This window comes from Cyprinus carpio, chromosome B9, assembly GCF_018340385.1.
Source record: "Cyprinus carpio isolate SPL01 chromosome B9, ASM1834038v1, whole genome shotgun sequence".
Taxonomy (NCBI): Eukaryota; Metazoa; Chordata; class Actinopteri; order Cypriniformes; family Cyprinidae; genus Cyprinus; species Cyprinus carpio.
In genome coordinates this window covers 11,949,637-11,976,304 of record NC_056605.1, presented here as the reverse complement: position 1 = coordinate 11,976,304, position 26,668 = coordinate 11,949,637, and the positions used below count along the sequence as shown (strand labels likewise).

Sequence of the window (26,668 nt, the reverse complement as noted above, 5' to 3'; positions counted from 1 at the left end):
TTAATTAGCATACAGACTCAATACAGTTGCTCAGATTCTTTATATTATTTGCACTGAACTTTACCTAAAACTTTAACACTAGTCTTTTGCTACCTTGCAATCACTGGTATTTCAGGAAATGCACATGTAGTTAATTATTATTAGAAATAATGATGTTTTTCGGCTACATATCCATTTCCACAGAGGCCTTGTCTCCATGTACTGTTCAGATCTCCAAAAATAACCTCAAACATAAACACAATGTACAAAGCAACCAGAATAACTAGTTATTCATATGTTATCTGTTGAATCCACTAATTGTGGATTATCAACACTGAAACAAGCCTGGGGGTGCAGTTTGCTTATTGACATTAGTTCTTTAAACCACAGCAAACATATCAAGTTGATATAACAACATTTTCATAAGCAGTAGACACTAAACTGGCACGAAGCAGTAGACATTAAACTGGCACAACTGTTCCTGGAATATGATTCCCTTCATCTGAAGCATACACGAGAACTCAGGTTGCTCTCTGGGTCTTACCTCTGTCAGAGGGTCCATGTTCAGGGGTCCCGCTGTGAGACAAACGCATTCAGTGCTTGATCTGGCCCGACCGGAGCATATTTCAGCTGTGCTCCCGTCCCTGTGTGCGGAGCACGATCTAAATCAGGAGAGAAAGCCGGCCCAGGCACGCAGAGGGCTGGACGTGGGACGGGGGGAGGAGAATCACAGATGTTGTGGCTGTGACTGGCTGTGTACACAACACCCCTGTAAGAGACCTGTATGGTATGAACACGGCACAGCATGATCAGGACCTCAATCTTGATCCATAACAAAATTACACGGGAATTTAAGACATTTATAACTTTAATTATTAATTCACATTTAATGTCAGACCAGTCAGCTGAAAAGCATACCGCTGACATTAAGGACCACTGCAAAACAATGAGCTGCAAGATGATGATAAAAATGTCTTGTCAAGTCTAAAAAAAGACTTGTCTATTTTTGTCTCCTGTTACCTGATGATTACAGTTTGGACCTCTTGTTATCATTTCACTGTCTGAGACTGGATTAGGCCAAAAAGTGGGTTTAATTGTCACTGGATACATGTGTTGACAGTAAAAAGTAGAATAAAGTTATAAAATAATTTTAATTAAAAGTTACATTATGTAACTTTTGGCCCTTTAGCAGTTACAAAAAAAAAAAAATGTTAAATGCATGCGTCTTGCCGTTGCGGAAGAACATTGTGTGAGTTGTGCATCGGCTGTGCTTCCCTGCGCAGATGAATGTTTCGTAACATGAGAAAAAAAAAAGATATTATATGCATGTGAGCAAGAGACATTTCTGTTGTATCGAGTTGTTGGTTTTAAATAAACGACGTAAGAGTTTGCATTGCAATTTGTTAATGTTAGACAGAGATTTCTAGTCACGTTTCTATGGTCAAATGTAACAATGAACTCACGCTACAGTTTGAGAACCATATTATTAAATATTATGTTTTTTCATGCACCCCAATCTTTTTAACCTTTGGATTTACAGGACTTTTCCAGGTCTACATATAACACTTTTATATTTAGCCTGACACATTCATCCAGGAAACCTTATGAAAATAATGAAGGGGGGGGGGGGGGGTTGTTGAGAATTAAAAAATAAATATCTTGATTTTTAGTTTTCACATTTTAAAACTTTTGTCTTATTTTAATTTAATTTAAGTCATCTTGAGGCTCCTTAGGAAGTTTGCTGATGCCCACAGAGCCCTGGTTAACAACAACAACTGCTGTACACGTTTTGTGTTTGCTATAAGCAATAGCAAAAATATCACTGATTACAGAAGTAAACAGACTGTCAGTACCCAATAGTAACTAAACACACACTAAAGGGAATCTGCCCCTATGAGACGCTATTTCTGTAAACTATCCGTGCAGCTGAAATACCAGTCACCCAAGTAGTTGTTACATAAAACAGTTGATATTCTCAAAATAACCCCAAGCACAAGTGTGATCAAGAGCCGAAGATCACTCTTAATATTCAACTCACTTTTGAGGAGCTAATAAAAATGGTTACGAAAGAATGAAAAGGTCATATTTCAAATAGCAATTTTAATTTAAAAACATTAACCTGAGCATGTTGTCTATCTTGAGCAGGGCATGCAAATGTCATTAAACATATGACAGTGATTTTTATTTTTTACCATAGCATCTCTTTTCCAAACTTCACATTTCATCCCATACATTTAAAATAATCAGCTCAACAGATGCCTGTACTATACACAGACCTGTGATTTTAACAATGCAAAGTATGTATAGGCTGATATGGAAACAATCAAAACTCCAAACAGGAAGAGATTATTCCTGCTGCCACCCACATGCACTGTGTATTTACACCTGTATGTGTGGTCCAGCAACAAAATACTCATTCAAAATACGGCTGTTAACACCAATCCATCTGGCCAGTTATTTCATTTAGTCTGCTTTTCAGTCTTATCCCCCTCCAAAATCAGAAAAGCACAACTCTAGGAGCTCTGCTAGGAGTGTCACTGGATGTGACATGTATACACACAGTTTGGAAGCTCTGAATGTCAAGGGTTGTGGGGTGGAGCTCAAAGGTCGTCATGAGAAGTCAGGCTATCACTGGCAAGGCTGGAGCTGGAGGTGGGACTGGGGCTCAGGCTGATGGTGCTCAGCAAACTCATGTCTGGAAGACTGATAGTGACTGACTGAACCTCACGGTCAGACGAGTCCTCATCTTCAGCATCAGACCTCTGACTGACCAGCACACTGAGAAAAACAGAGAGAGAGAGACATGAAGCGAGTCAGATGTAAGTTGTACATAAGACTATCATAAGTCAAAATGGGATGGGTGTAGGTGTGTGTGCATACCCAGATCTAGTCATCTGAGATCTGTGTCCATGATACGACTTGGAAGACCACTATGAATAGAAGAACAAGCATAAAGATAATATACTAACAATAAAATCATTAAAACAAGGTTCACATAATAAATGACTGATACATTTCCACTAAGTTTTGATTAATATTTTGAATTTAGATGTGCATTTTTACCATTGTTAATATTTTATTAATATTATTTTAATACATCTATCTAAAATGTTTTAATACTTTATTTCATATCAGCACACATCAAGATACAGGCCAAACAGCTTACATCAACTGATTATACAATGGCCACCAAAAAACTAAACAAAACAAAAAAAAACTAAAGTACAACAATAATAAGAAGAACGACCAAACACACGCCACACATGGGAAAACAGTATACACGCCTTTGGCTGTGTGGATCCAACATCAGATCAAAAATAGAAAAATGAAGATCTGCACTTTGGTCTCTAAAACCTCTAATTCCAACAAGGCAGCCATATAATACAAGAATCTGTTACAAAACAGCTATTGCAGTATGGTTGCACAAACATCAGTACTTACATGATGAACAGAATCCGCCAGGTTGCCCAGGTGCACCCTCTTCTCGCAAAAATCCCTCAGCAGATTGATACCTAAAAGTATGAAAATAGTCCAAATGGATAGCTAAGCAAACCGGGTCAGAGTTACAGGTCAAAGCACTGTGCAATGCAAACAAACACCTCTGCTCCTGTTGAGCCAGTATTTCTGCTCCCATTGGTTGAGGAGGATGTTGAGGTAGCGTGGTTGCTCAAAGAAACGGAGGTACCGGGAGGAAGCATGAGAGGGAAAAACTCGCTCAAAATCTCCTTTACGACACAACTCGTCCTCACTCTCTGCCAGCACACGCACATCATCAGGTGTCAGCACATCCAGGATTGTTGCACAGAAATCCTGCACACAAAGACATATTTCATTCAAATGTGTGTGGAACTGGGGTAAGGCACTCATTAGTATTATCAGTTACTACTAACTTGGATAACCTGACAATGGTTTCTTTTTAGCTTATATTGATAGTTCACCTTCAGTTGCTGGTCTCCTTTGAATTTTTTCTTTGCTCCATACTATGGATGTCAGTGGGGAACAGCAACTGAAGGTGAACTATCCCTTTAAGTGTCCATCAATGATCAATATCTCAGTATTTGATGAAGGTGGGGTGTGCCTGAGTACCTGGTCTCCAAAGCGCTGGCTCAGATAAAAGGCTCTCTTTACTTTCTCATCAGTTGAAATGTCTGATCGCCATTTCTCTCGCACCGCTCCACATAAACTGAACAAAATAGAGTAAAACTTAAGTTAGAGGCATTCAGAACTAATTTAAGAATAACAATAAATAAATGAATGATGTACTTTTACATTGCCGTTAAAAGGTTTGGGCTCGGGTAAGATTTTTAAATTAAAGAAATTTCTTATGCTCACCATTTGTTTGTTAAAAAAAATACAGTAAAACAGTAATAATGTGAAATATTAGAATAATTTATAATATGTTAAACAAGTAAATTGTGTGCACATCCCACCTTCTGGCAGGTGCAGGACAAAAGAAACTACTAAAGTGAAAAAAATGTAATGTCCGCAACACTGCTTTTAACTCCCATATTTAATAAAAGGTGACATTTCGACCCTGCTGGGTCTTCTTCAGGCATATTAATTTATAATAACCATTTTCTATTTGAATGCATTTTAAAATGTAATTTATTCCTGTGATTAAAAGTACCACTTTCTTAAAACAAAATAAATCTTACTGACCCCACACTTTTAAATTGCAATGTACAGCAATATAAGTACATACAAAAAATTTTAAATACATGCAATATCAGAACTGACCTGTTAGTGGAGCTGCTGGCACTGGAACTGGATGGTGCAGTGTCTTCTCTCAATGGCAACACAAAGCCAGCGAGGTTTAGCAGGTCCCGAATCATCTGACCCTTGATGCTGACATCCAGCGGTGTGTTAGAATGGAGGCTAGAGACAGACAGAGGAGGAGGAAACATTATGAGAATGATATCTGTTACAGGGCAAAGCAGGATTCTGTGGAATGCAACAGCTGGAAAAAATAAAATTATGAAAAGTAAATTAACAAAAATATCTTCTGGTTCAGTGCATTAATAAGGCCATATTTTGAACTGATAGTGGGGACTGACTAAAAGCAGTACTCGTGACACTACTTCACAACTTCGTAGTGTGTATTTATGTATTACAGTCAACCTTATTTTTTGTGCCAAATAAATACTGCTATAAATAATTCTATAGATGATTTAACCCAATTTATAATATTATTCCTAATGTCAGTGTCATTACTGACTCAGTAATTAGTAACAATAACCACTTAAAGTTGTCTGATTACTGTACATTCTGAACAGCTTACGCTCTAAGACTTCCTGCATGCTGTACCTGGGTGAGATGTTCACCTCCAGCACCCATGGCTTCAGATTCTCATCCAACATGATGTCAAAGCCAAACAGCTCATGACAGCTGTAGGAAGAACGCACATGCATCTTCACCAGTGAGTTCACATATGGGTCAGACCTGGCATGGGAAGAGACAACATACTCAAGTTCAGTTTGGAGGAACAGGAATGTGTGCACATCCACAAGAACAGTCTACAAATACAGAACAAGACACTTACGCAATGATGGTTTTGATGACCATATCTTTGATCTTGTCCCAAATGAGAGTGGTGTTGATACCTTGAGAGCCCAAGTACTGCCACAGCGCCTTCAAGGCCCTGCATTAAATAAAACCTCAATCATTAGACTGTATTACGATTCTGAGACCAGTTTGATTATTTTGAGGCCATGGGTTGCCTGTTGATTAAATCACAAAACCTCTTATCTTACCAGTGCAGGACAGACTCACCCTGAATTCATAAGTAATATCTCTTTATTCTTACCATTTATGGCCCTGACAAGCCTTATCATCGCTGTTACTCTGATACTCAGAGTTCTTCTTATTTACACTGTAGTTTGTAAGGTGCATAAACTTGTTGTTGAGGGTCTTCATAGAAGGAGAGTATCTGTGTTGAATTAACAATTAGAAAACACCCATTTAAATGAGCAAAGTCATACGATTTGCACATTTTTAAACACTTAGATAAATTGCATACACTGATGATATACTCACTTGCAGCTTGCAAAACGGACTAGTCCATCATTAAAGATGTAAACACGGAGTGGGTCATAAGAGGTCACATACACATAGATGCGTAGATCAAACTTATTCCCACTGATGAGGTAGGGCTTGTGAAGATACCTGCAGAAATATATACCACATTACTTCATAGATCAGAAACCTGTGTCAATTAGGAATCAAATATGATCCAAGGTCTTCCAACTAACTTCTGCACGAGGAGCGGTCTCTTGCGTGGCATTTGGCTCCACTTGTGAATGACCTGAATGCCAATTCCACGAGCAGATGCAGGCTAAGTGTGAGAAATGGCAGCACGTCAATGACAAGAATGGCAGACAGTCATTTCAAAACAACATTAGTAATGTAATGGTACCGGTTTGACGATCCATTTCTGCTTGCTGCCTCCATCCTCCCAGGCCTTCCTTAGCAGCTTGATATCCTGTGGGAGAATGAAGGAGCGTGGGAAGAAGCCAAACTCTCTTTTGCCAAAGCGTGCCTGCATCTTGGACAGGTTCCTCCAAAGTCGGTCCTTCCGGCCGATCTGAAAGGAGCCTGGAAAGTGGTTCAGCTGCCAAACAGAAATGCATGCTTGTTAATACTCAGTTGACAGGAAGTATTAAGCAATTATAAAAGGTATCGGAATACCAACAACTTGACAAATCATTTAATGACAATCACCAGGTCATTAAATATGAGAAACAAACTTGATGGATTTTAATTACACAACGGTAGCACACAGATGGCAAAACACTTCAGGTTTCCAATCCCAAGCTTACCTTCTGAAACTCTCTAATGGCCTTGAACCCTGGTGACTTCATATGGTGACCCCAACAGCCAAGCCAATCATGACTCTCTAGAAAAAAGACCAACACATGACAAACTGCAGACTAAAAGCTGGAATACATAACACAACTTGTGTACATATTTTTGCCGCAAATTGCAGTCTAGATGAGTACGTACTGAAATTCAGAGCCAGTCTGCAAACACTGACAGAATTTTACAGACAAATGCCTAGTGTATGATTTGTGCACACTCTAAGAGCACAAAAAAAAAAAATCCATCCAATAGGAAGATATTAAAAGTTTCATATTTCACAATGATTTTACAACACATATTGGTTTTCATTTGTCATGCGTCAGTAAGCATATTTCTGTGCAAGTTGGGATTTGGAGTGACTTGAAAGTAGTTTTGTATAGGATACCCAGTTTTTCTCTATAACCATTCACAAAGTTAAAATCTATGCTACAAGCAGTTTTCACAATGAACATCACTAAAAACACAACTTTACAAAAAGGAAGCAGTCGACTCACTTTTGGTGGCTTTGAAGTGTGATCTGGAGATGGTGTTTTTCACAACATTGGGGGTGACTGTAGTTATCTTCCATTTGAGCAGCTTCCTCTGTTCAGCAGGCAACAGCTCCACTGTGACGTCAGAAAAAATGTAACAACATACAGTCTCGAAAACAAGAGGTGATATTCAAAAGAGAAAACTGTATATTTAACGATCTTTTCATAATGTGTCGGACATTGGTAATAAAGAATCCTAGAAAGTCAGTGCTTTTGTGAGTGTATATACCAACCTCTTTCATTGGCAGTGCTGAAGTACAGCGTGGAGGGCATGTGGGGGAAGAGACTGGGAACAAGTGCAGGTTTCTCCACCAGATCCCCCTCCACATCAGGACTAATGGGCTCCTCGACACTTAAAGAAAATCACAAGAAACATTAGGACCCCGTCCCCCAAAAAATCACAGAACATATTCAAAAGAACCACTAGTTATGAAGTACTACAATTCCTTGATACATGTATGTTCATTCATTACACTTTGGCTAATTTGAAGATGCTTTCAGCTGCCAGTAAGTGTAGTACTCTCAGCTCTGTTAAACTCACAGGATTCAAAAAAATCAGCACAGAAAACTGCAACCCTATCTGATGCATTACCTTAAGTGAAATACGATCACAATGTGGGCAAGAAGAACCACAAACCATTTTTGAATTCTTTATGCAAAAGAGTCTTATAAAGATTCTTGTACTGCATTTTAAGGATGTCACAGCCAGCTTCCTCAAATAAAACAAACCACTTCAGATATAGAAACCAATAAGAAAATTTTAAAAGTACTTAAAATTATATTTAAATCTGACACTCAGAAAACTGTGGGGAAAAAAACCCAAACAAATGCAATAACTCACGTGACAGTCATGTAGAACCGCTGAGGTTGATTCAAAATGGTAAATCACACTGAACTGCACTGAGGTTACACTCAACATGGGTCTTTTCTCCGAGTGGGAAAACTGAACCAGAAAACGCCTACTACAAACAAACCCATCAGCTGAACGTCACTTCATGACAATGCCTCCACAGGCCTGACAATTCACTAGAGACTCATTTTCCTGTTATAGAGCGATAGTTCTACTTCTATCACACAAGAACAATTGTAGGACTTTTCTACAGGCCTCTGGCTTTAAAGCTTTTCTCTGACAGCAACCACTAGAACAAACAAAACACTGTCAGGTCCTCTTCTGTGTGTTGGGTCATCACCATAGTAATGTCAGGTGACTAGAGGAGAAACATGCAAAGTTATAAGACCCTCTTCTACTGTAATCTAGCTTCCATAGTCAGCCTTACTTTGCACTCTAAATCTGTGTGTCAAAAGTAAGCATTTGGCAGATCACCAGCAACCAGCACAAAGCCAGGATTAGCTAACAGAAAGAGAACTTTGAATCAGCAAAAAGACAAAAATGGGGATTTGCTAAACAGTGTAGCTAAATTCTGAAGTTAAACTGTGTGTATAGAAAATGTTTTTTGGAAAATTTCAAATTTGTGTTAAAAATCATCTCCTTGATTTTATGTAGATTATACTGCTGACATACCAACCCCAAACATTTATTTTATAGGGAAGTGTATGTTTTCTTTTTTAAAGAAATTAATTTTATTCAGCAAGGGCACATTAAATTGATCAAAAGTGACAGTAAAGACATTTAATGTTATCAAAGATTTTCTTGCCATTCATCAAAAGATCCTGAAAAGAAAAAAAAAAAGTTTCTATACTCTGATGTGTCCCTCAGTCCCTGCCGCTGAAAAACAGCCCCACAGCATGAGGCTACTACCACAAAAGTTTTCTTCTGGGATGGTACTCCGCAGATGATGAGCAGTGCCTGTTTCCTTCAAACATGATGCATGGAACTGAGGTTAATCAGACCAGAGAATCTTGTTTCTCACAGTCTGAGGGTCCTTTAGGTGCTTTTTTGCAAATTCAACTCATTTTGGCATAGGGCCGGGCCACGGGGATTGACTGACAGCCCTGCACTGCTATAGCTTGAGCAGCTGTAACAATGTCTCCCAAGCAGTCCCGGTGCTCGGTGCTTCTGTATGTGCATTCTCAGTTTAAATGCAGAGATCCAAAACAGTGAATCTAATCACCATTCAGGCAAAACTTTGCTTCAAGAATAAGCCACAATGCTGACGTGATCTAATCGACACTGTTGACATGATCTAATCGCTAGCACACCCTGAGTACCTGTGAATTAATGTATTGCTCTTATCGGCAAGACATATAAGCATAATTTTTCATATCGTGCCGATGCCAATATTTACATGTAAAGCCATTATCGGCCAATTCCAATATTGGTCCGATAATATGGTGCATCCCTAGTTACAATAATTTTATATATTTTCTTATCCAATAAGTTATAAGAGTTTTGTTCTATGATAAAGCAGTATGGTGATTGTATTGAAAATTAATACTGGTATTTTAGAAGTAACCCTCGTAACAGAAGAGGCTACCAAGGCTGGAGATAAAACCTTAAAATTTTGAACTATTTCCATTTTACAGGTGGACTTCTACCACATTTTTAAGAGAGATTAATAAGCACTTAATAAGCACAATGTAAAACAGTGAAATTCGTCCTGGAGTACTGAATTTCTCAAAGATAAAAGTCTATTTACTTGGACAAGGCTGCCATGGACGTCGTTGAGGACACATCACAATCATCTGAGTCAACTGAAAAGCAAAAAGTAGCATTAGATTTTATGAAAACACAATCGGAAAAATTAAAACAATTTTTTTAACTTGTAGGGGTCATCGGATGCTACATGCACTTTTACAAATAATTTGAACTGAAATGTGTGTTGGCAGTGTGTGTAAACAACCACCCTATAATGATAAAAATCCACCCAGTGTTTTTTTATTTTATTTAGTTTAATCTTGTTTTAATCTCCTTTCTCAAATCGAGCCGATCTAAAATGCCTGTCTGTGTCATGTTACACATTCAGGCCCCTCCCACAATAGTTTGATTGACAGTGGTGTTTCAGCACAGACTGGACTGGTGTTTTACCTTAGACCCACCCTGAGTGAGCTGTCATCAATCCGCCATTATTTCACAGCCAGCAGTGTTTTGTTGTTGGATTGTTTAAAAAGTATGAACATAGCAGTCCTCATTTACTCCCGCAGATGTAGACAAGAATGACTCCTAAGCGATTGAGGTGTTTTGTTGTTGGATGTAATAATGAACATAGCAGTCCTCATTTACTCCCGACATCTGAGCCGCTGATTATGTTTATTTTCAAAGGGAATGCACCCACAATCTACCTAAATGCGTATATGTACTAGCTAATCATTCGTGGTCCAGCTTCACCTACAGAAAAAGTGATTATAAGATTTTTTTTTAATGAATCTTTGCAAATCACCTTTCCTAATAATGTGCTAATTAGCAAGTTTCACAATGAATGCGGCTAAAGTAAACAGTCCCTCAGAGAGCGGCTCGGAAGAGGGGGGGCGGGGTCATTAGAGCTCATTTGCATTTAAAGGAAAATGCTACAAAACGGCTTGCTCTGAAAAGAGCTGTTTTTTTGAGAGGGTAAAAAGGGTGTTGTTTTACACTACCACTGAGAAATTTTATTCAGCAAAATGTTACAATTGTAAAAAGTGATAATAAAGACAATATTTTTAAGAAACGATTTCTATTTTGAATAATTGCTGTTCTTTTTAAACTTTTTTAAAATATGATACAGTTGGTTAATTAAGACCCTAAAGATTCATATCCGATGACCCCTTTATACAAACACATGTTGATAAAAGGGTTCTGGCTACACAGGTTTATATATGCTGAGTTTAAAGCAAAAGAAAAAAGCAGTTTGGTTACCATCATCACTGAAGCCATTCTCTAGCTTATCTGGAAGCTCCTCCTCATCACCATCTAGAAGCATCCCCTGTCTGAAAAGTGAATTACAAGGGGGAAAAAAAACTTGAGAAATGACCTCAGATATGAAAAAAGGACTCACTAAGCAGATTAAAAGTATATAATATAATATAAAAAAAATTATATTATTTCAAATAAATGCTGTCCTTTTGAACTTTCTATTCATATATACATATGCATTCAATATAGATAGAAAACAGTTATCAAAAAACCCCAGATATTTTAAATTAAATTTTTTTTACAGGTTTTTAATCAAACACAGCATTGGTGAGTATAAGTGACTTCTTTCATATACATAAAAGCTCATCAACGCCAAACTTTTGAACTGTAGTAAATATACAAAAACAGTTAATTGAGTAATTGTACACACCTCTGAATCTCATGACTGTCCTCTTCTTCTTCCTTAAGTGACATCGGGCTTCTGTCCACCTGAGAGGCCTGACAGCATTCCTCTTTTGTGAGATGAATGGCAGATATCTGGTTTGTCACGGTGTAAACAGACGGCGATTGAGGAGAGGTCATATCATGGCCAGTCACCTCTGGAATGGCACAATCACCTCCCTGTGTCTTACCATCACATACAACAGCAGAGGGGCACTTCTCATCTGTAATATCAAAACTGAGGGCACTGTTGGTTTCCATAGCTGCAAAACAAGACTCCTTATCTTCATTAATAAGGCAGATGGGTACAGTACAATGTTTTACGTTGCTCACACCATTGAGTGCCCGGCCTCTTGCATGTTCACTGATTTTGGTGAGTTTTTGCACAACGGTGGCAGCGAACTCTGCCTCAGAGCTGATTTTAGTCACTCTCTGAGGAGCTTCACCGACACCGTGTCCCACACAGCAATCCAGCTCAACTGCTCTAGTGTCTTCCGCTATGATCTTCTCAAACTGCTTTAGATCCTTGGCCGCCTTGCTGTGATTCAAAAGCACATCCGTGCATATGTCTTTCAAAGGCACGCTCGGTTGGGAAGTTTTTGTTGCATCGGTTTTGAGGCCTCGTGAATGTGTTCCATTGCAGCCGGATACGATATTGGCAGGACTGTGCAGGTCAACGGTCTCTTGTTTGGAGTATGTGGGCATTTTGGCATTTGGGGACCGTAAGACTCCATTGCTGTTATCCCTGAGCTTGTTGCTCGTCCAAGGCAAAGACTGATTAGTAGGCATGGTTTTCTCAATTATAACCCTTTGAGAAGACGACTTAGGTGGGGAGGGACAGGCAGGAAAAACAGACAGCTGAGGCGAAAAGGCCCTTTTTCCTAACAGCCCTGACTTGAACCGAAATGAATCAAGGTTCCAGTGGGATTGACGGTGGCTATGGCATGCAGCGGGAGCAGCATTAATATGTGGCAAGCTCTTAGATAAAACACTGTGGGTCCTTAAACCATTACTAGCACCATTCAAAGAAGTCGCACTTGTGCTCTGTACGCGGCTGACTCTTACTGTAGGCACGTGTGGATAGGCACGTTGTGTGGGGATCCCTGAGACACAGAAGGGCTGATCATACAGCACTCTCACATTCGGCTGAGGCACCGAATCACCCGCGCCGCACTGCAATCTCTTTCTTTCAGCATTGAAGGAGCCTCGTGCATTGGGTGAATGCACTACTGCAGACTTGGCTTGGATGACGAGGGCTGGCCGAGATGCCCCATTCCTTATGTCTTCAGCTCCACTGGAGGCCATTAATTGCCATCTCACACCCCCCTGGCATGGGCTCGGGCAAACACATAAGTGAGGAACCGAAGGATAGAGGGGGCTACAACTGTAAAACGGAGAGAAATAACACCAGTTATTGATGACATGCTCACTGTGGCATTTTAATACCATTTTGTTATCACCATTATTTAACAATCAGATATGGCCAAGCATTTGATATTCTTGATGCTGCTCTGCTGGGCTTCATTACGCACTGTCCTGTTCGCTTTACTGTTCACAGAAGCACAGAAGAGAAAGAATGTGGAATTTAAGTAGATAACATTTAAATCTGACCACTGCTTATGATAGAAATGTTAAATGACCAACAATAATATTCAACTACTTGACTTTTTTGTTGTTGTTGTTGAGGAATTTCACAATTTTTAAATAAAATATAGGCCATCATTTACATAATTCATGTAAATAATAACTGAATGTGATGAAACATTAAGCATTAACAGAACCATTATAAAAGTTATAAAATTAATTAAGTTATGTGTGCACATTTAAAAATATATATTATTTGAAATCAATTACAAATTTTGGTTCATTAGTTTAAAAGTAGTAGTTTTAGTGTCTTCCTTATTCTTTAAAATGTTTCATTATTTAATCCCTTAAATTAATAATAATAAAAAAAGACCATAACTACCCCCCCCCCCCAAAAAAAAATAAATAAATAAAAAACAAACAAACAAAAGGCCATATCGGAGTATTAAAGTGTTCAAGACTTTTTTCCACATCTGTATGTCAGATACCAACTTTCTGAAACATTTAAATTAAACGATTATCTATAAAAAAAAAAATAATTATTATAGTTATATTTAGTTAAAAATGCCTAAATGCAGACAGTGATATCACACTTGCTAGCAAACAATTGAAAATACATTTTCTAGAAAAGACAATTTTAACATTTTTGGACAAGTACCATAGTATTCTTGAATACGGGAATAAGATAAGCATATATCTGATTCTCTGTTTAGTATGACAATGAACTAAAAGAAAGGCAGCTCACAAGATTTTGAGACACTCCAACACAGTGTTTCATCAAAGGCTTGATCTTTTCAGATTCCTTAGTCTGAATTCCACGAGATTAGCTAAAACATACACCTCCTCTCTCTGTAGACACAAAGACCAACCATGTTGTTATAATTATTAATCAATATTTTTGGCTTCCATCGGTATGGCGTTGAGCTTCTCTCAAGCTAACACACGTGAACAGGACTTTACAGGACTTTATTGTTGTGAATAAAGTCAAAGGAGACATACAGGCCGTGACTCAAACCCCAGTCAGCTTCCTAGCTAGACAGTTTTCTGGAAATCATAGCCACATGAAGTACTGCCAACGCAGGCAGCGCACTAGATTTTGAGACGCGGCCAAAGCGAGGCTAACCGTTAGCGCGTTAGCTTACCACACAACACTCGCCGCACAGCAGGGTTAACAACTCTTTCTCATGCCATACATTACTAGCGTCCTCGTGTACGGGACGAACACGTTTTGTGTAACACTAACGGTTATTACTACACAAAGACTCATGTCTATTTCAGCAAGTGATAAGCGCGTCTTACCGGCTCGGGATGACAGGGCAGTTTGTAGTGTTGCCTCAGAGAGAGTTTCGCGCTCGTGAAACCCGCCTCGTGCTGCCTGCCACACACACACACACACACACACACAATATACAGGCTGACTGTCTGTTACTGCTGGTAAAATATTAAAACTCCCCTTCAGTAACTGAAACAAAGCGTGTATAGTTTGTATCATGTATAACATTACATGAAAAAAATAACGCAAAATCGAAATTCAGAATTGTTGCCTTGGCAACTAACTGAAATCAATAAGTAGCCTTCTTACTAAAACTAAAACCCCGCCTATATAGAAATATATATGATATTGTATGAAAATGTACATTTCACATAATAGAAAAGCTCATAATAAAATGACTAAAACTAAAATTATAATGAATAAAAAAAAAAAAAAAAAAAAAAAAAAATATATATATATATATATATATATATATATATATATATATATATATATATATATATATATATATATATAATATATATATATATAGTATATATAGGCTCCCACATGAGAAAATACTATAATAATTTATAGTAAATACTATAGTGTTTTATAGTGTATTATACTATATATTAGTGTTTACAACACTTTGTTAATGAATGCTACAGCATACTGTATTAACTATAGTGAACTGACAAACTGTAATAACTACTGTAGTATACTTTAATATTATACTACAGTACACTGTAGTATAATATACCCTATAACTGTCGAAAACTTAGTACAATATTGGGTAAAGTAATTTGTTTATATTACTATAGTTATTATATTACCACAGCAACTACAGAATTACCACAACAAATTAATTCAAGTACTTTACTATAGTATGGATCAAACTATTCACACTGTATTATTTACTATATAAAAATACTATAACAAAGTGTTTAAACAATACTAAAATAACACTGGTCTGAACCATAATAGATGTTTCTAATAAAAGATGGAAAGATGAAGTGAATAACATATAATGACGCAACTTTTATTTTGTGAAAGCATGAACTGATACTGTACACAATATATTTATAGGGAAGGCTGTGCTAGTTGTCACACCAGTTGCTATAGTTAGACTAATACTTCTCTGAGGTTTCATTTTTAATGTAGTTTTATGTAGGCACATGCATTAAAGTCTTGTTGTGGTTTTGGTCATTAAATATTGTAGTTAATAAACTGTAAGGTGTCTAACATTTTAACACTGTGCTTTCACTTGTTACCTAACTATAGCAACAATCTGATGATAAAATTGTTAAAACCTTATAGTTATAAACAGTATCTCTTGTGACAACTCGTGACAATCATTTGTGGTCTTCCCTACATACAAAATACATTTACATATATAGAGAAATTGACAGAAAATGTTCTATATAATAAATCTTTTGAAGCTCTGACTAATTATAAAACTCTAAAAAAAACAACAAGAACAATCTGACACCCGAAGGTTATGAAAAAAGTAAATTAAAAATAAGTTAACTTACCTTGTACAAATTCACATCTTTTATGATAAGATCTACTATATACTAAATATACTAAACTAAATAATCTAACCAATAAAACAGAGAACAACAGATCCAAGGGAGTGTTTCTGTGGTAAAGCTTGAGCTGAACTGACTAAACTTATCCAGTATCCTCTCAAGTTATTGAAAACTCCTTTACAGAATGAAGTAACCCAGTATCGCCATCTCACATGCACTTAAAATTAAATATGCATTGTGACAAACCACCTGCAATTCAAACTCTCAGCAGGTCACCATGATGCCCTGCCCTTAGACACACACACACACACACACACACACACACACACGATGAACTAAGCAAACAGTTGCTATATAAAACACACACTCTGTTAAACATTTCCTGGTGGCTTTACATTATAGTCTGAGTCAAGGATGAGACTGTAGAATTTCAGCAACCCTCATGAAATCACAATGCGGTGAGAGAAGACTCGATTAGATCTATTCTTCAATGAGCCCTAGACTGACATGACACTGGATAAGGTTACAAGTGCAGAACTGAAGTTATGGTTACATTACCACGGAAAGACAATTCACACTTACTAATTAGGCCATGCTTGAAGTACAGTACTGAGGGGAATAAATATCTGAAAATAAATGACAAAACAAAGTATATCGGGTTTATTATATTTTAGTTTTAGTGTCAGGTACTAAAAGTCTAGAAATTATGTTCCTGTAATCTGATATTCCATTTACAATAAAGCACATTAAATAAATAATAAAAATCTAATAAAAACAACCTTCAAAATGATCAAAGTCAGCAAATTTAAGACACAGTGCCAGTATCCTAACAGTACAGAATATACAACAAAAGTTTCCTAATTAGGATGGGAAAATAGAAGAGGGACCTTACAAGTACAATTGCATGCAGATCATGTTTCTAATTAAGTGTAATTAATGGCACACAGGCGTATAATCATGTCAAGAAGACACTCACAGACAATCTGAGAAACTGCACAGTCATGAAAGACGTGTCTAACAATATGCGGTCATAAAAGATCTCTTTAATCTGCTTTGAAATATCAGAAAGAATGTGGTGAAATCATACTGTTATAAACTATGATGGAATCACTCATCATCATTAATATATAGGTCTGTTATTCAAAAATTTGAATTTTACTGGTTGGACAAGTTGTTGGGTTAAATATGACCATGTGAAGGTGCCCTAATTTACAATAAATGAGAAAACAGCGCCACTCTCTGGTTAGATTCAATAACTGCATTCTTGAAAAAAATAAAAAACTGTGTGTGTGCAATCAAGAAGTTCGTTCTGAAGTTCAGTTTCAGACTAAGGTTTTTTAGGTTAAACTGTAAAAATGTATTGTTTTCATTTGACGAAAATGAAATATATTTTATTTATAATTCATGGATGCCCTGAGGATTCTTTTGCCTCAGTCTATCACAGGCTTCTACTTCCTCAAGTGAGAGAGAAAAAAATTTAACAGCAACATGCAGCACTGAAAAAAAGACAAGACTTTTTCCACTGCAATTTCACGTGGATATAAAAATAGTTTATATATATACACTCTCTCTCTCTCTCTCTCTCTCTCTCTCATGATGAGTTACAGTAAGTATCCAAATACTTTCTCTTATTTAGACTATAACCTCTTGACTGGTTAAATTGTCTTAAATTATTTGTATGTTAAGCAACTGAAAAGTGGAAAATTCTCTAGAAAACTTACATTTCTGAGGAACATATTTTAATTTCACCAGCTTGTGCATGAGGCTTATAATATCACATTAAACTGCCAACACTGTTTCCATAAGATATATCTCAACATTTTCTAAATTTGAGATGTTAATGAACTCACTTTAATAAATATGATTTTTAACCATATAATTTTACTGATAATGTTAAAAATGATTGAATAAGAGTTGATAAAATATCTAAAATAAACGAATGAATAAATCATTAAACTGCAAACGACCCTGCAACATTATTTGTGCTTTGGGGTCACTTTGCATCAGAAAAAAAAGAAGAAAAAAAAAAAAACAAGTCAGTGCATCCAGACAAATGCAAATAGAGTGGCAGCAGTTTACAGCTGCTCATTTTCAAACAAGTTGTTTTCCTTTAGAATATCTTTGATGTAATTATTTATCATAAAATTATAAGTCAAAGAATAATTTTGTTAATAAGAATTACCTGACAGGCAGCTCTATCCTCTCTCTCTCTCTCTCTCTCTCCTCCCTCCTCTGTTCAGCAGCATGTCAGAGTCTGTGGGATGGAGTTACAGCGCATTTCTTTCCATCTGGATGCTGCTCTGAGCACCTTTAATGAAGAGAGCCACGTCTCTCCAAACTTCACAAGACCCCTGACTGTCCAACACACACCTCCAGCGGAACAAAGCCGTTTTAAAAGTAACTTTCCCGAAAATAGCTACACAAGCAAGCCAGGACGTCCAAACAGACCTTTACACAGCCAGAGCATGAAGCTCCAGTGCGTTTCTCTTCTCATTTGTGCTTTACTCATTGGCGAGTGCTGCGGGTCTCGTCTGGACCGCTGGGTCCGAACTGGACTTCAGTACATGAAGCTCAACCTGTGCCGGAGGGTCTCTCTGCCGGAGAGCGAGTGCAAGAAGCTGTCCCACCTGCACCTGAGCGGGGTAGTGGTGTACGTGACCGAGTCCGGCTCGGGGAAAGTGCTGGCGATCCTGCCGGACTCATACTCGAGCGGTGCGCTGCAGTCCAAGCAGAGCGGCTTCTCTGCGGACGCGAGTGCGGAAGATGAGCGCAGGGCGAACGAAGAGCTGTACCCGGGCGCGAGTGCGCATGACGCCGTGCTGCTGCTGGACCCCAGCCCCGGCGAGAGCTTCGGACACCCGGTGGTCCTGTTCTATGTGGACTTCAACACAACCAAGAAGAAATGTGCTCATATGGACGGCATTTATCTGGGTGAGTGAACTGAATCTGTCTAGCCTGAGATTTAAAATCATCAGTGGAAACAATTTTACTTGAGTAAATTAAATTAACCCATTTATTACAATTTTCCTATATGCAGCTTGTTTTACTCTCGTATAGTCCAATGAAAAAAGTTTCAAAAGATTTGAAAAAATAATGTTAATTTACCCAGCAAGACCCAACAGAAAGTTGAAAACTTTTTAAAATGTATATATTTTTGAACTACCAAGCAGTTGTCAGTGAAAAGAGATTAAGGGATAATTGTGTATTCCGTTTATATAATACTACTTTCAAAACTAGAATTATATAATAATAGACCCAAATGTTTCATCGAGCTCTGTCACGAACATCATATATGGAATCAAACTGGAATTAGACCTCTCTCCTCATGTGACTTTTTATACCAGCCAATAAAAAGTCATGCATATTCTTTTATAGCTGTTTAGACCCTTCAAACCAAAAGTAGCCAAGGCTATTTATTTGGTACCAGTGTGATTAAATGTAAAGTGTAAAATGTGAAGTGTAAATTACCATGGTTAAAAGGATGTTACTCATATTAGCTTCTATCAGGACACCTTACTAATTCCAATGACATTATATAATTACTATACTAATTATCATAATACTGTGTATTTACTGCAGCGAAAAACAGCACAAAATAATTATAAGTAACAAATTACACTGTAACATGAACACTATAATGCATATTTATTTATTCAAACATATTCGAAAACTTTTACAGGGAATAGGAGAAAAGTCCTGCAAAACTGTGTCATAAAAACATGCAGAGACATAAAAGTCACATAGACAGCTCTAAGATGTCTGAAGTGTAAAATGTCATAATGTCAATAAAAACATAATTTTGCTTTATAAAAAGCCAGTGTAGATGTCTTTTTTAACACTTAAGAACATAAGCAAAGGTCATCTGCCCTGTGACATGAAGCTGCGTGTGAGGTGTGTGTATTAGTCTAAAGGCTGCACAAGGATCTGCTCTTAGGAGCAGTCGGACCACGGACCCCCTGCGGGGAAAGTGGAGGGCAGACGCAGGACTGAGCCGAGAGTCATGCATTCACAATAAGAACGGTCAATAATTCATTCCTGACTGAGAGTTCAGTCCTTAACACTGGGTTCAGCTGTGCCCCCAGTCCACAAGTCAACCCATCACCTTTGAACTAAACTTGAACATTTGCATCATCACTGCTGAAAGAGACTAGTAAAGTTGTGATGATAAAGTTGATTCTAGTACATTTTCTTTACTAGGGCACAAACTGTTTTCCGAGTGACTGTTATTGAAGTAAGCATCAGATTGTCTTAAAGTGTCGCAATGACAGCTGATGTACTGATAACATCCAGAAGAAAGTCATTTAATATCTTGACCAGACTATTTGACTATGATTTCATATGGGTTGCAGCTGCAGCTGAGGCTGAAAATTTATGCTGGTAAAGAATCAAGAGATATCCGGATCCAATTATTTGTGTGAAATTCCCATCTACTGAGATGCCTTCATCTGGTGAATATTTAAAGGCAACTTTGATGTGTCCTTCTCCTTCATTGGCTAGGATATCCCAAAATCCTGTGTGTGGGATTAGGTTACTTCTGGAAATATAAAGACGGCAAATGAGTGCTGAAAAAGAGTACATTTATTTACAAATGTTATTTTTAAATTCACATTATTAATCTATTTACACAAGTTTGGGGTCAGTAAGACTACAAAACAGTAAAACCGGTAATACTGTGAAATCTTTCTCAAATTTGAAATAACTTTTTCATTTGAACATATATCAAAATGTAATTTTTTTCCTGTGATGCAAAGCTGAATTTTCAGCATCATTACCCTCCACAGTCTTGTGTCACCTGATCCTTCAGAAATCACTAGAATTTGATGATGTTGCTGAAGAAATATTTGTTATTATCAGTGTTGAAAACACTTGTGCTGCTTAATATTTTTGTGAAAACCGTGATTCTTTGTATTTTCAGGATTCTTTGATGAATCTGCCTTGGGGACGTGGTAATTATGTAAATATATTTAAATAATCTCTCATTGCAAGACAGTTCTTAAAGGCTAAGCGCACATGTCGGGCCTCAAGCCTTCCTCAAAAATCAAATTGTTTCAAGAAATATTCTTAGTAACTGGAGACAAATTGAAGCTCAGGAAGGACAATAATGAGCAGACACATTAGAAATGGTAAACAAAAATGCTCTGGTTTACACATGAGCTCAAGGCAGAAGGGCTTGTGTGACTCAGTTCAAATCTGGAACCGTTTTCAAGTCTCGCTGTGTCCAAACCTGACCATCTCATCTGAAGATGCGGTGAGAATCAGAGACCGGAATGAAAGCTGGGTTTAGTACTGGCCACATTTAAAATCATCCCAATCATCTCTCTGAATGGGCCTCCGGATACAACTGACCACAGAGAGAGACTCGCTAGGGCTACTGATGCTGTCTTACCCCACATTACCAAATCATGGCCAGCCAAGGAAACCTTTCATTGTAAGAGGCAATTTTAGTTGTTAAGTGAAATGGATTTATAATGGCTTGTGATTACACCTCCTGCGCTGCTGTCTAATTTAGGCTTCCTCAGCGTGAAACTGATTGACAAAAATTGCTTGGGCTTCAGTAGCCCTGCTGCAGTCTTGTCTAAAGTGCAGCATGTGCCTGAATGGATAGTTTGCAGTTATGGCAGATTACTAAAGGAATGCATGCTGTTCTGCCCAGTCTGATGCTATGCCTGTTTAAAAGTCATTATTACTGCTTTTCCTGAAAGGATAGTTTCTCTTTGTCACATTCTTAGGGGAAGAAATTAGCATTGCAGGCAGCTCTTACTTATTAAAGCCAGGTGGATGATCACATGACAACGGCAGAGCAATAAACCCTAGACAAATGACAGCGAAGGTTCTCATTTATCCAGGTCATAAACATTGGGCAAATATTGACACTGGTATGTTCTTGAATGATCACCAAGCAATAAACCAAAAACATCGCTCTTTATAATGGATTGTTGCTTGGATTCTTTACTGGCATCTGTGGTTCCATGAAGAACCTTTAACATGCATGGAACATTTTCATTGCACAGAAAGTTATTAAAATGTTCTTCACACTAATAAAAAATGTGGTTCTTTTAGGAACTGTTCACTGAAAGGTTCTTGTGAAACCCAGAATGGTTCTTTAACAGCACCAAAACCTTCATTTTTAAGAGTGCAAGCGACTATTAGCAGATTGTAATCGTACATTAATTGTTTCATGCAACATGTATACAGGGGAGGAGTGCTTGACGATGGCTGTGAAGACACGTTGCCAGAACCAGCTGAAGCGGAGGAGGAGCCGCAGCGACCGTATGGCAAGCCGGGCGAGGGCCCGCAGGAGCACGACGGGCAGAACCGGCCGAGCGGAGCACAGCAGCGGCCTCTGTGAGATTCACTTTCTCCCTCTTGTTGTGGGAGTGAAAGATAGCAACCGAACCCAGCGCCTGCACTGTGTAGGTGAGTCAATGAACAGTAGAGTTCAACAGGTTTAATTACCTCTGAAAGGTCAGTGACATACTCTTAGGAAGAGAAAGAAGCACAAATCACAATTACGCCACGTTAAACAAGTTATTTGAATCCTGATCAGGAATCTGGCTTTTTTTTTTAAAGGTGCTGTATGTGATTTTATCTGTTTTCCCAAAACCCACAATTTAGCAAATTTTAACCATATGCCTCCGCTCCAAATACATGTCATCCAACCATTTCTGGTTAAGCATTTCTAATTGACTTAATTTTTTATATATATTTTTTTTTTGCTGTCACAGAGCCAGGTGCGAATTCTTGGAATACTTATTTTAGTGAGGTATTCATTCAGCATTTACAGTGCACAAACCACACAGTTCTTTTAAAGTTGCGTTTAAGTCATTTAGGAATTACTGCAAGTATGAGGGGGAAAAAAAGTTCACATCCATGTAGAAGCAATAATTTCAAAATTGTAATTTTCTGAGAGCTCTGCTCGTAACATCTGACAGCTGCAACCTGATGAAACACTGAAAATGGCAGTAACTATAGTTAAGCAGTTCTTTTGTACTTGTTTAATAATATTATAACTGACTACTGCTAATGTTTTAATAATGCAAACATATTCTGAAAATAAAAGACAGAAGACATAGACTGAATCATGTCATGTTTGGGTCTGAAAAAAGCATGTTGAAATTCTGTTCTTCTACTTGTTTATGCTGCTCACCTCAAACCTAACACTAAGTAATGTGATTGTTGCTGTAGATCACCCAGACTTTGCCAGATGCCCGCAGCCTTTGCCCCTGGCCAGTCCCAGCACACCCATCTCCAGCTGTGAGCTCAATAAAAACACCCGGCGGTGCCATCAGCAACGCCTGGCCACACACCTGTCCTGCCGCCTCTACCAGACCTGTGATCATGCTGTTCTCCTGTCAGGTACAAAACACTGACTCAAAGAACTCGTTTGTATGATCTGACCCATTTGAAATGCTGGATGAATATTTGGACTCATCAGCTGTCTCAGGTATGCTGCTCCTACATAACCTTTAACCTGTGCACGTGCAGGTGGCTGGCAGGAGCAGATAACATACCAACAACATGCAAAGAACCTGCAGCTCTTCGACCAGATGCTGAGGAACAACGGCTTCGATAAGGACCACATAAAGACATTCTTTGCTGGGAATGGACAGGTAGCAGGTCAGAGGACATTTCAAGTCATTTAAGCTTTTAATGTACCCTAATGCTTTATATTCAGATTTTCACAAACTCTCTTTATTTCCACAGCTAAAGCCACTGAGGGGATGTATCCAGCCACAGAGAAAGAGGTGATCAGGAATCACATTTCCTACATCTGCCGGAAGCAGCACTGTGTGGATTCTCTGGTTCTGTACCTGAACAGCCCCACACGCAATGATGGCACCATGCTGCTCTGGGACCGCAATAACAACGGCATTGTGAGTGTGTGCGTCTGTTCAGACGTTCTGATGGTTGTGTAGTGTAACATGTTCACCGTTTTAGTTTGGCAGAAACCATGAACACAATTACCATAGAGCAATGATTTCTGAAGGACCATGTGACACTTAAGACTGGATTAATGGTTGCTGAAAATTAATAAATTATATTTTTAAATATATTTTAATAGAAAAGTGTTATTTTTTAATTTTCATAATTAGTAATAGTTAAATATATATATATATATATATATATATATATATATATATATTGTAAATATTATACATTTTATTTTTTGTAATAAATATATATATATATATATTTTTTTTTACTGTATTTTATCTTATCTACCTCGTACTTTTGAACAGTAGTATATGAGCAGTTAGTTTAGGTTGATTACATAATTTGAAGTACTTGGAAACTTTTGGCACGTGTCTGTGGTAATAGCAGCTTCTCTGAATGGTTGATCTTTTTTTCTGGACTACGATTACTATAGTTCTTCTTCATTCAGAGTTCAGCTGTTAAAAATGGTTTTTAAATGAAAGTGAAATCACACCGACTTACAGCCTCTATCATTACTTTCATAATCTCAGACATCATGGTAGGTCAGTTTTAAAAGGTGTTTACATTACATACCAAAAATCTGTTCCTCTATGTAGGGGGGATAAAAAATTATTTTTACTTCTGGAACCCAACTGTAGAGCTCTGTAGTGGTTGAAAACCACTAGTTTTGGAAATATCTTAGTTCAGTGGATTTTGTAACAGGATTATATTTTCACAGTCAGGCCTACAGTGTTATTCTGAAAGTGCTGAAGTAGATTTGTTATAAATGTGGGGGTTCCTGGAATCACAGAGAGGTCAGATGAATAAAAAGGGTTTAGGAATTCCTTATCTTCCCGTAAATGAATCCAACATGTTTCCCCAAGACCACCACTTCAAAGCACCCACTAACCAAAGGATAAAAGTATTACACTATGGAAGCTGACTTTTGGTCAACTCTCTTCTGTTCATTCGGTTTCATTTCTTGAAAGGGATGAATCTGCAGACACTTTGCAATTTGGTGGTTCTTGTCTTACGAGTGCACGGAGTATTTTTAGTGCTGCTTCTGAGAACGCCACCTGTGCAGCAAACATCCAAGAGGGGATGCTTTGTCAAAACCTATTCCCTTAATGCACATGGATAACCCAGACCAGACTCCTCACGTAACAAGAAACACGAGAGAGATAAGATCAAATTTCATAGAGAAATACAGCACAATCTTAAGCCCTCAATCTTATTAAGAAACTTACAATAGACCAGCCATCCACCTCTTTCATCTATCAATAATACAATCATTCCAGAAACTGTGCACACATTCAGTGATATTGCTTTTATAAAGTACACTCCTGATGAACCACCAAAATCCCACAATCCTTTGCAAAAGGTGGTCAGTAATCCCAGCCATATGTTTAGAGTAGGGCAAACAGAAGGGAGCAGACTGCACAGTAAAGCCCACCCTTCCATGACAATAGGGACAGACTCTCTAGGGACAAAGGCAACAACCTGATCCACAGACAGGGATGTAGTGACAAAGGGGGGCTTGAGAGACAAGGGCCACACACGATCAGGGCCACCAGACGCTCGGCTTCCCACAGGAAAGCTGCTCATTTCTTCTTTGAGTAGAAAGAGTATGGCTAACTGTTCATTTCAACAACTGCCACGAGTCTGAATGCCACAACAAATGAATGTCCGCTCTCCTTTTGAAGTGCCTTAAAATAGACCACAGTCATTTAAGTGAAATAGTGCCCTGCATGAATGAGTTGCTGGTGCATTTGATGAATGTACTGACTTTTGTGGATTGCTACTTTAATAAATGGCATTTTAAGGCAAAATCTCTAAAATTTTTCATTTTATATGCTAGGAAAGCTCTATAGGATGGTTTCATGGTATATATTTTTTTCTCCAGGCAGATCTGAAGGAGCGTTACTCTGTGGGTGAACTGTTGGCGGATCTGGCCGGATGCAGGGCCAGTCGGGTGCTGCTCTTTGTGGAGCAGAGCTACAGTGGAGTCCTCAGCAAGAGACTGATGGGATCTCTCAAACACGTCAATGTCGTGCTGCTGAACGGACTGCCCTGGGTGCCCACAGCTGAGTTCTGGGCCTCTCTGCACCCATCAGAGTGCCTCATAGACCACCTCAGTAAGGTGAGACTTTACAAACCTTTATGAATCTGGGCTGTTCAGATCATGTGTCTTTATTCTGCTTATAATGACTTCTTTGTCTGTGGAATAGGGCAGAATCTAAAAAGTCAGTTTTGACTAAAAATGGTCACAAAATCAAATGTCGACTCAACATGTCATTTTTGTAGCCAATACAGCCTTTACATTTCAGATCTTCTGTGGAATAACTTAAATTTCTGTCTGTTTTCCACATAAAGCTATCGTATGACTTGAAGGCTTTAAACGCTTTTCTTCTTTGCTTAATGCAACAGCACAGTTCTGCGATGCCCCGACTGGCTGATGCTGCTCTGGGACTGATGAACGTGACTCTGGCCGGTGCTCCGTGCAACTCCACCCCTCCTCTCACCGAAGCCGAAATGAGGAAGGAGTACATGGGCTGCCAGAACCTCCCCACAGCTCTGTGGTACCAAAAACGGCCCAAGACCGTCAACAGCAGGAATTGAGCAAACTGACCGCTTCCAGGACTTTCAGAAGGACAAGAGCCAACTCTACTGTTCCCAACACGTAATTCGGACACTCCAGTGGAGTACTTCCATGAGAAACAAGTACCAACGAGTAGTCCTAGAAGTATGACTTTGTATAATGCACAAACTTCAAATCCATGACCAGCGCTTT

General features: G+C 38.3%; 3 protein-coding genes across 8 annotated transcripts in view; 1 reads left to right on the top strand and 2 right to left on the bottom strand.

The window, feature by feature from the left end:
• The window catches only part of LOC109096277 (5'-AMP-activated protein kinase subunit gamma-1), a 13,659-nt gene extending 12,690 nt beyond the window's left edge, over positions 1–969 (bottom strand). For 2 of the 3 annotated variants that reach the window (XM_042730957.1, XM_042730958.1), the window contains exon 1: positions 524–967. In XM_042730957.1, coding sequence (XP_042586891.1) covers positions 524–541 — 18 coding nt within the window. In that variant the 5' untranslated portion in view covers positions 542–967. Of the gene's footprint in view, positions 1–523 lie in introns of all 3 variants that reach the window. The other variant, XM_042730956.1, reaches the window with a different exon arrangement.
• Positions 970–2,059: 1,090 nt separating this feature from the next.
• On the bottom strand, positions 2,060–14,684 carry LOC109068721 (tubulin polyglutamylase TTLL4-like). Of its 4 annotated transcripts, none has more exons than XM_042730953.1 (20): positions 14,479–14,684; positions 13,925–14,028; positions 11,585–12,979; positions 11,158–11,228; positions 9,962–10,016; positions 7,598–7,716; positions 7,329–7,439; positions 6,795–6,871; positions 6,392–6,586; positions 6,228–6,310; positions 6,013–6,141; positions 5,783–5,905; positions 5,519–5,617; positions 5,284–5,418; positions 4,717–4,854; positions 4,066–4,162; positions 3,579–3,789; positions 3,421–3,491; positions 2,860–2,909; positions 2,060–2,757 (listed from the first exon to the last, which is right to left on the bottom strand). In XM_042730953.1, exons 3-20 carry the CDS (start codon positions 12,898–12,900, stop codon positions 2,580–2,582), a joined length of 3,258 nt encoding a protein of 1,085 aa, XP_042586887.1. In that variant the 5' UTR covers positions 12,901–12,979; positions 13,925–14,028; positions 14,479–14,684; the 3' UTR covers positions 2,060–2,579. The 4 variants fall into 4 exon arrangements, with proteins under 4 accessions (XP_042586887.1, XP_042586888.1, XP_018941012.1 ...); XM_042730954.1 differs by lacking the exon at positions 14,479–14,684 and adding an exon at positions 14,322–14,455; XM_019085467.2 differs by lacking the exon at positions 13,925–14,028.
• A 3,540-nt stretch (positions 14,685–18,224) lies between these two features.
• Positions 18,225–26,496, top strand: LOC109068719. The gene is made up of 7 exons (XM_019085466.2): positions 18,225–18,894; positions 22,159–22,380; positions 23,149–23,319; positions 23,449–23,580; positions 23,668–23,837; positions 25,781–26,017; positions 26,305–26,496. The coding sequence occupies exons 1-7, from the start codon at positions 18,225–18,227 to the stop codon at positions 26,494–26,496; spliced, it is 1,794 nt and encodes a 597-aa protein (XP_018941011.2).
• The last annotated feature ends 172 nt before the right edge of the window (positions 26,497–26,668 follow it).